General features: G+C 41.4%; 1 protein-coding gene across 1 annotated transcript in view; it reads left to right on the top strand.

Annotated features, from left to right (window-relative positions):
- The window catches only part of fkbp15b (FKBP prolyl isomerase family member 15b), a 32,398-nt gene that overhangs the window by 6,889 nt on the left and 12,511 nt on the right, over positions 1–12,998 (top strand). Inside the window, exons 10-18 of the mRNA XM_054774470.1 lie at positions 5,063–5,199; positions 5,272–5,320; positions 5,423–5,539; positions 6,863–6,947; positions 7,637–7,737; positions 7,825–7,912; positions 8,491–8,600; positions 8,722–8,820; positions 10,033–10,127. Coding sequence (XP_054630445.1) covers positions 5,063–5,199; positions 5,272–5,320; positions 5,423–5,539; positions 6,863–6,947; positions 7,637–7,737; positions 7,825–7,912; positions 8,491–8,600; positions 8,722–8,820; positions 10,033–10,127 — 881 coding nt within the window. The remainder of the gene's footprint in view (positions 1–5,062; positions 5,200–5,271; positions 5,321–5,422; positions 5,540–6,862; positions 6,948–7,636; positions 7,738–7,824; positions 7,913–8,490; positions 8,601–8,721; positions 8,821–10,032; positions 10,128–12,998) is intronic.

The raw sequence follows: 12,998 nt of genomic DNA, 5'->3' as shown, positions 1-12,998 counted from the left end.
GACGTTTACGTCTGTGTGTAACTTTTTATGTAGCGCCATCTTGGTGGATGTCATAAGATGATAGAAACATCCGCATGCTAACATGCTAACTCTTTTAATAATAATCACTAATAAAACAACCCCTAATATATTGCAGATATTAAGTATGGTTATAGGCCATTAATGTTCATACATTTAAAAAAATACTACCACCACCAAGCGCTGTCATAAAATTTGCTAAAGGAGGAACTGACGTAGGTCTCGCGCATGCGTAGAAGCAATTGCGTTTCCGGGACGGATTGTGCATTGACATGCACATTAGCAGTCAATGAGGTTCTCAGCTCTTACTTGATGCATTCCCACATAGAATCAGCATTTGGGAGCAAATATGAGGTGAAAGAAAAAGGGTAAAAAATGTAGTTATTGTAGTCCTATTTGTGCAGCGTGGGAGAATGTGAGAAGGTGTGTTTAAGGACTGGCAGACAAAGTGGGACAAATTGCCGCTCGCATTAAACATTCAAAAACTGGGGGATTTCTATCTGGAAATTATTTTTGAATAAAATAATGGCCCCTATTTCCAAAATGGTAATAAGTTGATACCTGAATTGCCTAGATGCCCCCTGGCCACCTCGTAGCTCTGCCGCTGCCTGTCAAATGTTATTCCCTGGGATTTGGTTTGCAGCACATGAATGAGGCATTTCTGCGCTCTAACTCTTGCTACATTCAATATGGCGGCGACATTGACGTACGGCTCCATGCTCGATGCAGCGTCTACATATATATGTCTATGAGCTACCCTGCTCACCATTAGCGGTGTTTTGACAAACCACCATGTCCTGCGGCCCCGAACATGATTAAGTAAAGCATCGGCTCAAGTATATGCTGCGTGTTGACTGTTATTGAGACAGCAATCTTGCTTTTGGCACTTAAAAGTGTGATTAATCTCAATTAAATAACAATTATATAATTATTCCATTCCATTCCATTTTCTTCTGCTTATCCGGGTCCGGGTCACGGGGGCAGCAGTCTCAGTAAGGAAGCCCAGATTTTCTGGTCTCTGGCCACCTCTTCCAGCTTCACCTGGAGGACACCAATTAGTTCCCAGGCCAGCTATGACACCGGCATGTCCTAGGTTTGCCCCAGGGCCTCCTACCGGCTGGGCAAGCCCGGAACACCTCCAGGCGGCATCCGGACTAGATACCCGAGCCACCTCAACTGTCTCCTCTCGATGTGAAGGTGCAGCAGCTCTACTCTGAGCCCGCCCCAGATGACCGAGCTACTCACCCTATCTCGTAGTGTGTGTGAGTTCAGCCACCCTACGTGCGAAACTCATTTTGTCCGCTTGTATCTGGGACCTCGTTCTTTCTGTCACGACCCAAAGCTCATGACCATATGTGAGGGTGGGAATATAGATGGACCTGTAAATGGAGAGCTTTGCCGTCCGGCTCAGCTCTCTCTTCACCAAGACAGTCCAGTACAGTTACTGCATTACTGCAGATGCTGCGTCGATCCACCTGTCGACCTCGCGCTCCAACCTTCCGTCACTCGTGAACAAGACCCCGAGATACTTTAACTCCTCCCCCTGGAGCAAGACCTCACTCCCAACCTGGAGGGTGCAATCGACCCTTTTCCGACTGAGAGCCATGGCCTAAGATTTGGAAGTGATGAGTCTCATCCGAGAAGCTTCACACTCAGTTGCAAACAGCTCCAGTAAACGCTGAAAGTTTGATGAGGCCTCAGGACCACATTGTCAGCGAATAGAGACGAGATCCTAAGGCCCTCAAATTGGACCTCCTTGACGCCTTGGCTGCGCCTAGAAATTCTGTCCAAAATTATTGACAGAATCGGTAACAAAGGGCAACCTTGGTGGAGGCCAACGTTCACCGGAAACAGGCTCTTACTTACTTACTGCTGGTAATGTGAACCAGGCTCCTGCTCAGGTTGTACAAGAACCAAATGGCACGTAGTAGTGTGCCACCAATCCCGTACTCCCGGGGAACCCCCTACAGGACACCGTGAGGGACATGGTCAAATGCCTTTTCCAAGTCCAAAAAGCACATGTAGACCAGTTGGGCAAACTCCCACTTACCCTTCTTGCAAGGATGTAGAGCTGGTCCAGTGGTCCGCGACCAGGACGAAAACCACATTTCACCTCCTATAGCCGAGTTTTGATTAACGGTCGTACCCTTGTCTCCTTCTTTCTGGAATATAGTTGGAACACACTGTCCGATCACCACTCTTGAAAATGGGGACCACCCCCTCCATTTCACCAAACCAGAGGTACTGTTCCTGACTTCCATGAAATGTTTGAGATACGTGTCAAGCAAGACTGTACCACAATATCCAGAGCGAAACTCGTCTTTTCCACTGAGGAGTTTTCTGACTACCTCAGCCATAGTGATGGACCTGTCCGCATTTGTGTGCTCAGACTGTGCTTCCTCTATGGAAGGTATGTCAGTGGGATTGAGAAGGGCCTCAAAGTATTCCTTCCACTGACCGACTATATCCTCAGTCGATGTCAGTAAGGCCCCATCCCCACTGTAAACAGTGTGGAACGGGCACTGCTTCCCCCTTCTAGGCGTTGAATGGTTTGCCAGAACCTCTTCGAGGCCGACCGAAAATTGTGTTTCATGGCCTCATCGAACTCCTCCCACACTGGAGGGTTTGCCTCGACAACCGCCGAAGCCGCATGTCATTTGGTCTGCAAGTACCTGTCAGCTGCTTCAGGAGCCTCACAAGCCATTCATGCTCACTAGGACTCCTTCAGCTTGACAGCAGCTCTAACCTCTGGTGTCCACCATCGGGTTCGGAGTTTGCCGCCAGGACAATTATATAACACTGTCTGCGGGAAAAGACAGGTAAAAGACAGGTCTCTGGAAGTGTGTGTACAGTTGGAAAAGAAAACATTTCTTGAAGGAGAATGGTTTCTGCTATGGCTGTCTGTGCAAAGGGCACATCAGCAAGGAATGCAAGAAGAGGATCGATCTCTTGTTTAAAGCACGGTCTGAAACATCCAAGCATCCTACACAAAGACATCGTAGGTAATTCTGATCAGACCAAGAAAAACACTGTATCTGTGGACAACACCATGGTTTCAAGTGGTCTTAAAGGGCCTGTAGAATAGGACTGCAAATTATCCATCGTGCCAGTCTAGGTCAAAGCTGAGAGGGGCAGTACAACCATCCAAACCTACACTTTCCTACTAAGACAGCGCTGCAGTATTTTGCACAGAAGGTTTAATGAACATACTTAAGATGACCAGCAGAGAAACAAGCATTCTTCTGAGGACAATGGGTGAGGAAAAAGTGGTGAGCAGTTATGTCGCGCCTAAGCACTTGAAGGAAATGACTTAATTGACTTGCTGAGAGCCTGTATACAGGAGTCAATGCCAGTGCACAAATTTAACATAACAAAGAAGGATCTGAGAAAACAGCCACACTCAAAAAACCTTTCCTTATATAAGATTGAAGCAGGGATTGAACTGTTGATAGGGACTATCAACATGTTCCTAAATGTTCCCAAAGCAATGGAGCCGCTGGAGGTGATCCGCAGCTTAGATGATGGGCCATATGCCATAAGGACTGCGCTGGGCTGCACAGTAAATGGGCCACTGACAGGAAACAGTGGACAGGCCATTGATTGTGACCCAGTAACAGTAAATGGGTGTCCATGATAAATCTGGATGAGTTGCGGCAACAGCAATTCAGGAACAACTTCCCCGAATCTGACAGAGATGAGCAGCCAGGATTTTGCAGGGACGACCGGAAGTTCCTGGAGTTGGTCACCACATATGCCAAACATCTTAAGAGTCACTATCAGATACATCTGTCATGGAGAGAGCCTGCCCACATTAAAGAGGAAGAGGAGGATATCTGTTTGTCATCCCGGTTTGGTCTGATCATTATCAGCTTATTGTAATAAACCTGCACCACACCAAATCGTATTCAGCGTCTCTGTACAAGTACATTATCAAGATGGAGGACCCATTCCGACCCCCTCAGCGGCTAAAAGGTACAAGGAGGCCGCAATACGGGGTATGCCCTGCACTGGTGTGACAGTAATCCCTGGTTTATCGTGGTTATATAATTGGTTCTAAACCCAACCATGATAAGTGAATTTCCGTGAAGTATCATTACTTATATAAAATACGATATTTTTATTTAAATACAATATTTTTGTAGTTAAAGCATAGAAAAACTGTTTACGACCTTCTAAATCTGATTTTTAACATTATAAGAGCCTTCTAGGCATGAAACAACATCCCTCTAGTCACCTTTACACTCCTATTAACCAATATAGTAGACATAAAAAGAGAAAATAAGACATTAAAGACATAAATATGCTTGTGCTCGTGTGTCTTGCTGTAAATACGTTCTGATGCTAGGGTAGGTGAGTGGGGGGGAGGACAGGAAGTGACGACGGGGGTTCAGAGTTGAGTTTTAGCTTGGCGTGAAGTACGGCCGCCACAGTAGCCCATGTTAGGGATTGTTGTGCCTGTTATGCGATCGTGAAAACCTGAAATAAAAGCCTGTTGTTTCGGCAATCATGTCATTTGTACTTTATTTATCCCACAGCGGGGAAATTCACTTGTCAGTAACATTACTGACACCCAGTGACCAGTGTAGAATACTACATTTCATCACACCTTTCAATGTGTCTTCTGAATGCCTTATATTAGTATTTGACTTCATTTAACCATTTTTATGCATGAAAATGCATAATTTAAGCAAAAAATACATGAAGTTTGCTTAAATATCCACATTATAATCATAGGTCGTACTTAATCACCAAACAGCATGATTTATTAATTAAAATATCTTTTTAAAATTGTGATAGAGTGAAGCCGCGAAGATCAAGGCGCATTATATAAATGTAATATATACTGTATGACTACGGCAATAATAATAATACATTGAAATCAAATAAACAATTATAAACGTACTGTGTGTGTGATGTGCTGTTCCACCACACGATTGCTTTATGTGACATGTTTTCAACAAAATGCAAGCATAGTTTTCTAGTTTTTATTTTTTCTTCTAAATTGAATAGGAAATTATTCTCAGTGGTGTATTTTGCGGTATAGGTCAAGTTTTCCAAGGAGACTGGGTCTGACCAGGCAAGTGCCAGTTCCAGAGAGTCTGGTGCGGTCTCCCCTGCTTCTAGTGTGGAGAATATAACCCTGGAGCCACCAGAACAAACATTGGACTCAGGCAAACCAGAGTGAGGCCCAAGCCTAAAAAGCAGGTACACGCCATAGCCTTCATTCTTTTTTTCATGTTTTTTTCTGTCTAGGGAATCACCTGTACGTGCTAAGTCAAATTCCCTTAGTGAACAACTGAATGTAAGTAAAACCTGATCACTTAGCACTTAACACTTAGCATTGTGGGGATATAATGTTCTGTTCTGTAGCAATCTTAATAAATGATGTGTATTCTTTGCTCAGACTCCAGATGCCACAAAGGCCAAGTTGATCTCTCGTATGGCAAAAATGGGCCAGCCTATGTTGCCCTTCTTAACGGGAGTGTCCTGTCAGCCAGAATCTTGTGACTCTGACTTGGAGGTGAGGGAACATTTGCATTGAAACACATGGTTTTTATGAGAAACACAGAATTGATTTAGGTACAATTCTGGCTCGAGTCAGATTTACCGTGGTTGACATGTATGACGTTTACATATTATCTGATACCGGAGCCATAGCTGTACTTTTGGACAACAGAAACAAAATGTCCAAAAGCCGATTCATTTTTTATGGAACTGTGTGACATGCAAGTTCAGAATAATCATTTAAGTACTTTAATAGTATAAATAAAATGTTAACTATGTAATTAATAAATCATGCTGTTTTGTGATTGAATATGGCTTGCTATTAGTCAAAAATATGCATATTTAAGCAATTTTTTGGCCTACATGAAGCATTTTCAAGCATAAAAATGGCTAAAGGAAGTAAAATACAAATATAAGGCATTCAAAGACATTATGATGATCTGTTGTATTCTACGCTGGTCACTAGGTGTCAGTAATGACTGTAATGTTTGGTGAGAAACACAAGCACCAGACTGGATGGCCAGAACAACAGGCTTTTATTGCAGGTTTGAATGATCTCACAACAGACACAATCATCACTAACACGGGCTACAGTTGCAGCTGTAACCCACGCCAAGCTGAAACTCAATCCTGAACCCCCGAGGTCACTTCCAGTACACCCCCCCACGCAGCTCCCCGAGCACTGGGACACATTTACAGTAATACACATGAACACTAGTCTTATTTATGTCCGTGGTTTTATTTTCTCTTATTATTTCTACTATACTATAAGTGTAAGGTTGATTATAGGTGTGTCATTACATGCCTAGAAGACTTTAATAATGTTTAAAGTCTTATTTAGAAGGTTGTAAACAGGTTTTCCATGCTCTAACTACGAAAATATTCACGCACAGGGTCTGGCATTTTGGTTTGCAGGAGTCATTTTTGAGGAGGATTTGGGCCATATCCAGTTGTTCTTTATTTTCTGTGCAATGTGCTTATGTGGGCATTGTTTAACTGACAAGCCGCACCTAAGGGTGTCCTGTTGCGGTATTTATATCTGATATCAGTCCGATATCATCGTATTACAGTATATCGGCCTGCATTGAAAATTTTGGATATCGGCACTCCCAACACAAGCGGTCTATTCCATACTCTGCATACAGAACCCACATGATCACAACAACAGCGTATGCTAACAAAGTAGCAAGGGATAGGAGTGATGTCGGTCGTGTGGCAGTATTTTAAAATTCGAAAGTCATCTTAAGCAGGTTACAGGTTTCTGTCACTTAATGCTGCATTGGACTGTTAGTAATTTGTTTATTGTGAACAGTTAGTGACAGCATATAATGTGATGCAGGATACCAACACTGGTAGAACCAAGGATCCACCTTCTGCTTCATCTCCTGTGCAGATCTCTACTGCTGCCCCAGCTCCAACACATGGTAACCTTTTTCTGCTCATACTGACAGTTGAAATGTATAAATAAGAGGAATGGTGACAGCGAGATTGAGAAGCGAACCAGCAACCATCAAGTTGGGAAACAACGACTCTGCCTCCTGAGCCATGTCGCGCTTTAGAATAAACACAAGGTTACAGTAATGGAAAATGTAAAGTGATTTTCCACCAGTAGGTGGTGCCAAATGACTTGCCCATTCATTTTGAATGGGATAGTTATCACAGAAAATATGAAATTACTGTAACTGTGGGGATTTTTTTTTTAATCCTGATTTTTTTAAAGTCCTGATAGCCAGTGTGTCCTGAATGAGCTGAACATTTTGACATTGGATTGGTTTGAATCGGTTGAGAAATGCCAGGGGTTGGCAGAAGGTGAAGTAGAGGAATGAATACCGTAGATGAAAAATGGTGTACAATTTTGGATGTGTGAATGCTTATTAGAATTAATGCATATAATCTGGCATCTTCCTGGTGTGGATGCAGGGCATGTGAATGAAGCTGCCTGCAAAGGCTTAGAAAGTGACCAAATGAAGTGGACTAACTGGCCCCACCCCCCAAAGCTGTAAATTTATGGGAAATGCTGATTAATAATTGAAACTTTAGTGTACATATGGTACATATGTTGTATTTTTTGGTCTTTTGTTATGTTATGTTTGGTTCTGTTGTTTCTCCGCAGCACTTCCACATCCGTACCCTTCCATTCCTGCCAATGTACTGCCCACCCTGACCAATTTTGCCTCACAGGTTGTGTTGCCAGGTAACATGCGCGCTTTTCAGGTGAGATTGTCATTATTTTTGTAAATACTATTGTTTATGGAGAAGAAATGCAATTGACTTTTTTTTTTTTTTGGTGTTGTTTTGTAGCCTTATGCCTACACACACACTTCTGTGCCTGCAACTCAGCTACAGTCTCTTAGCCACGTTTATCCGGCACAGCCTGTTTCTCATATTGGTAAGAATGCTCACTTCAATTATACCCAAGGCAGGATACGTTTCATTAAGAACAGGTGTACACATTGTTCTTTATTAAAATAAATACAGTGGTGCCTCGGTTAACATCACCGAAACGAACACTAGCCAAAGCAAATCTTCCCATAGAAAATAATTCGGAGGTGTTGCACCCTTTTCTCGGTATGGTCCATGTGTTTTGTTAGGTCATGTATTTCTCCACAACTCTGGTAAACAAACACTGTTGTCTAAAATGGTGCCCGCAGCCCACAATGCAAGTATCGCTAAATTTCTTCTTTGGCTTGTGGTCCAAGACGGTGGCGCAAACAAACTGGATGGTATTTTGGACACTGAAGAAGCAGGCGAATGCAAGGCAAGGCAAAATTTTAGCAAAAATTCTGGATGTTAACCGAAAAACGCGCTAACTGAGACGGACGTTAACCACGGTACCAGTGTAGTCTCATTATTATTATTAGCCACGTGTTTGGTAAAGCTATGGGAAACACTGATTTTTCTTTTTAGGATTTGGAATTTTACAGTGTTATATGTTGATATGTAAATGACAAAACTTACCTTCTTCAGGCAGCGGTGATGTGAATTCCTTCTTGATAACTGAGGCCCGACAGCACAACATGGAGATCCGTTTAACTGTCGGGAAAGTCGCAGACAAAGTGGACCAACTTGCATCAAAGGTACTGAATCCATTTCCAAGAGGATTGCTTATATGTCTTCAAGCGAAAGCAGAAAAAAATTGACCTATTTCCCACATATGTTATAATATGTTATATTTCAGTCTATTTGATCATTTATTAGATAGATGACCTCCAGAAGCAAGGAAGTGTCTCCTTGGGTTTGTCTGGTATATCAATGGATTCCTGCATGGTCATGCAGAACATCCAACGAATCATCCAGGTGCAGTGACTTAACATTTTGGAAATTATTGTTGTGTTATCAATGTCAGTGATCTTTGACAATATCTAATATCTCGGTTAATTGGTTCCAGACCCGACTGCAAAGTGCATCATGAATTTGTCCCCGGTTCATTGAGCGTTGACGCATGCATTGTTTGTCAGACCAAGCATGTCCCTCATTCACAGTGCAACCCAAAATAACACGTAACATATGTGGAACACAAAATGCGACTGCACCACATGGACTATGTGGGTATTATAACCCTCAAGGAATGCTGGGTAACTTGGTTTGTGGGCTTCCCAACATGCTTTGTGGGTTATAAATTTGTATAAAATATTTATTGCCGTATATATGTTCGCATTTGTGCAAGTGTCTATTTCGATATCGCCATAGTCCGTGTGGATTTTCTGCCAATAATGATAATGGTACGCGATGATGACTTGCGCCACAAGGCAACAAGCTTGCTAGCTTAGTATGTCCACGGCCTGGAATTGTGATCACGTTTGGCCTCTGGATTGTAAATATGTGTTAGCGAGGGTCTTTAATAAGATGTCTGCTGGCGTTGTGCAAGCTCAACACCACCATAGGATGGCAGCCATGAAGGCTGGGAGACACTCTCTGTCTATAGACACTCACCATCACACCGCACAGCTGTCTACTTTGGTCACGAGCCAAGGAGAAAACAGCACATTTCCTGCCTTCACAATAAAAACACTGCGTGTTACATCCTGTCAGATGTCATCTAACAAAATAAAAGTCTCAGTAAATAGCTTCAAATGGCAATGAAAGCGCTGCTTATTGCTTGCAAGGGGGAAACTAAGGCATCATGATTTTTTAAAGACTTGTGAAGACAAAATGTGATAATATGGCACTTTTTTCGTAACCCGTATTGCATATTGCAGTATTTGTCTTTTTTGTACAAACAGTGTTTATTTGTGAAATGCATCCAGTGGCGTCACAGTAAAGAAGCATCATGTGTCCATTCATTACATGAGATGTCACCTGACATTAGTTTGAGGAAAGAGCTGCTTCCTATATCACAGTCGGTAATGAAGTGCTAGACAATATCGGTATATTGGATATCGGTAAAAACATCTAGAACCCGTAAAAAACACACTTTTTCAATCAGTGTGGTTTCCTTGGGATTAGACACTATGAACAGTTTTACTAGACAAATGTTTTGTGTGTAATATCCATTCCTTGTGCTTATAGGAAAATGAATGTTTAAAGAAGGAAGTGTTTGAGAAAAGTTCTCGTATTGAGGAGCAAAACCGCAAGATCAGCGAGCTCCTTAACCAAAGTCAAAGGTGAGTCACAGTCATGTAAGATTTTCATAGTTAACTCCCAACTAGATTAAGCAATTTCAGTAGAAGTTACGCGTGAATGCTGAATTGCTGAAGCTGAACTGAAATACCGTATTGAAATCTATTCACCGACTGGGAATCAAACCAGCAACCACCATGAGCCACTGTGCACAGAATAAGCACAATGTTACATGTAATGTTAAATGTAAAATGAATTTCCACCAATACGGGACGACATTGAAATTGTACATTCAGTTTCAATGGGAAAAATGTAAAAAAAAAAAAAAATAGCCTACATGTCCCGAATGAGCTGATTTTTTTGAAGCAGTTGAGAAATGTGGGATTAGTTAGTTGACAAAAAAAAAAATTAGAATTTGAAATTTTGAAATGTAAAATGGAGAATGATGGAGAATGATTATTGAAATGTATAAATATGTTGAACAATTACACGAGGATCGTACCAACAACCATTGGGTTGGGAGATAATCTACCACTGTATGCCACCTTGTAGGGATTCCGATAACAAAGGAGACTCCGGCTCCAATGTTACAGTAACTGAAAAGGTTAAATTATTTTTTCACCAGTTAGGGGGCACCATTTAATTTTACTATTCCTTTTTAGCAGACTAAAAAAAAATTGAAATTTGAATTTAAAGTGTTTTGGGCAATGCAGACTGAATGTACAGTACAGGCCAAAAGTTTGCACACACACACAACACAACCCCATAGTCCCAACCCCATTAATAAGGCAGGAAATTCCACAAAGTAACCCTGACAAGGCACACCTGTGAAGTGAAAACCATTTCAGGTGACTACCTCATGAAGCTCATTGAGAGAACACCAAAGGTTTGCAGCACTCTCAAAAAAGCTACTTTGAGGAATCTGAAATATAAGACATATATAATAATCCCACATTTGTTGATTCATAGTTTTGATGACTTTAGTGAGAGTGAGAATCTAGTCATGAAGAAAACGCATTGAATGAGAAAGTGTGTCCAAACTTTTGGCTTGTACAGTATAAATATGTTACATAATTACAGCGGGACCGAGGCTTGAACAAGCAACCATCAGGTTGCGAAGCAAACAATCTACCGCCTGAGCCATGTCACGCTGTATAACAGGAGTGTGAAACTTTTTCATTTAGGGCCACATCGCACTTATGGCTGCCTTCAGAGGGCCACTTGTAACTGTCTTATATGGCTCAGATCAAGGGTACCCAAGTGTTACATTTAAAATTTTCAACTCGTGGATAGACCTTGGTAATGTTATCAACACAAACTTCAAACATTGCAAAACACACACCCAACATACCAGAGCTCGAGACATCTTCCATTTCCCATAGCTCGGTGTCCACTCTGTATTAGACTTTTGTTCAAATAATCTTATTTTACTCTTTTATACACAAAAAAAACACTTTGGAATTATGTTCCTCAAAATTTTCATTGGCAGGCGGACACGAAGGTTATGTACTTTTCACTAATGATTACACAACAGTTATTTTTTTTTACACTGAGAATATTTGAATAAAACACATTAGAAACCAATTTCAGACATCATTCTTTCATTCTAAGTAGAAATCATGACAAAATTATCAGAGAAAATATTGTTAATTTCACAACAAAAGTAGACATGCTTTACATGTAACATTTCAATGTCCAAATATAGACACTTTTTTACAACATAGCCGTGCTAGCGCAAAATAAAAACATGAACAGGCTTAATTTATGGTTTGGTAAGCTTCCTCACTCTATAAACGTCAGAGTGATAGGGATAGTACACATTGTTAGAACAACTATTTCAAATACTACTCAAGTGAAGTTGAAGACAGCAAAGGATCAAATAATATTAAAGTTTAGAAGAACTGCACACAGTACAATTTTTCTGTCATGAAAGTACAAATATATTTAGAAGGAAAAAGGTGAAGTGCATTATGGACACACACTATTCCCAAGTTTTCATAAGGCGGGCCGGGCCGTATCTGGCCCCCACAGTTTGAAACATGTGCTGTAGAAAATGCAGAATGTTATAGTAATGGACAATATAAAGTGATTTTCCACCAGTCAGCGGCGTCAAATAAATTGCCCATTCATTTTCAATTGGAAAACTGTCACAGAAAATTTTAGAGTAAAAGTAGAGAAAAACATCCCTCTCCATTTCAGGCTTACATTACCTTTGTGCTACTCATCTCGATAGCACAATGTTAAGTCTGTCCACTTTCTCATGTGAAACAATACCAAGCCTAGCCAAATTAGAAAATAACTACTTTTCTATCTACTGTAGTTTGTTGTGTCTGTGATGGAGGTCTCTTTCCAACATTGCTATCACTGGTTTTATCAACCAATTCAGTGGGGACTTGACTGGCCAGAATTTTTCCCAGCAGACACTGTGAGGGTCAGTATTGTTACAAACAATGATAACAATAACATATATTGCCATACAATGCTATTTGCCCTGACTGGGATTCGAACCACGGCCCCCTTTGCCAAGCGCTGTCGTCATCACGCATTGCACCACTCAGCAGTGGAACTAAAATGGAACTCCAAAACAATGCACATTGGCCAGGTCGTTACAAAACCATTTTTGATGACGCAAGACACCCACTTAACCCTTTATCTTCCAGTACCTCATCATTGATACACCTGACTTAACAGGAGGGGTCAGTCTTTGTAATTTAGTGACTTTGTTGCTATATTTAACCAGTATTCAAACCCCTTTAGATTCTGTTTTTCAATCCTAAATTACAAAGGTAGCCATGTAGTACATGGGAAATAGGATCTTCTGTTTAGTATAGTACTTTGCATTTTGGACTAGCTAGAGGGTCTTTGCAGTTTATTAAAGACCCTGAGAGGTGGGCACCATGCAGGTGGGAAGCTGC

The sequence above is a fragment of the Dunckerocampus dactyliophorus genome, chromosome 4, assembly GCF_027744805.1.
Source record: "Dunckerocampus dactyliophorus isolate RoL2022-P2 chromosome 4, RoL_Ddac_1.1, whole genome shotgun sequence".
Taxonomy (NCBI): domain Eukaryota; kingdom Metazoa; phylum Chordata; class Actinopteri; order Syngnathiformes; family Syngnathidae; genus Dunckerocampus; species Dunckerocampus dactyliophorus.
Note: the sequence above shows the minus strand (reverse complement) of the source record. Positions and strands in the feature narration are given on the sequence as shown.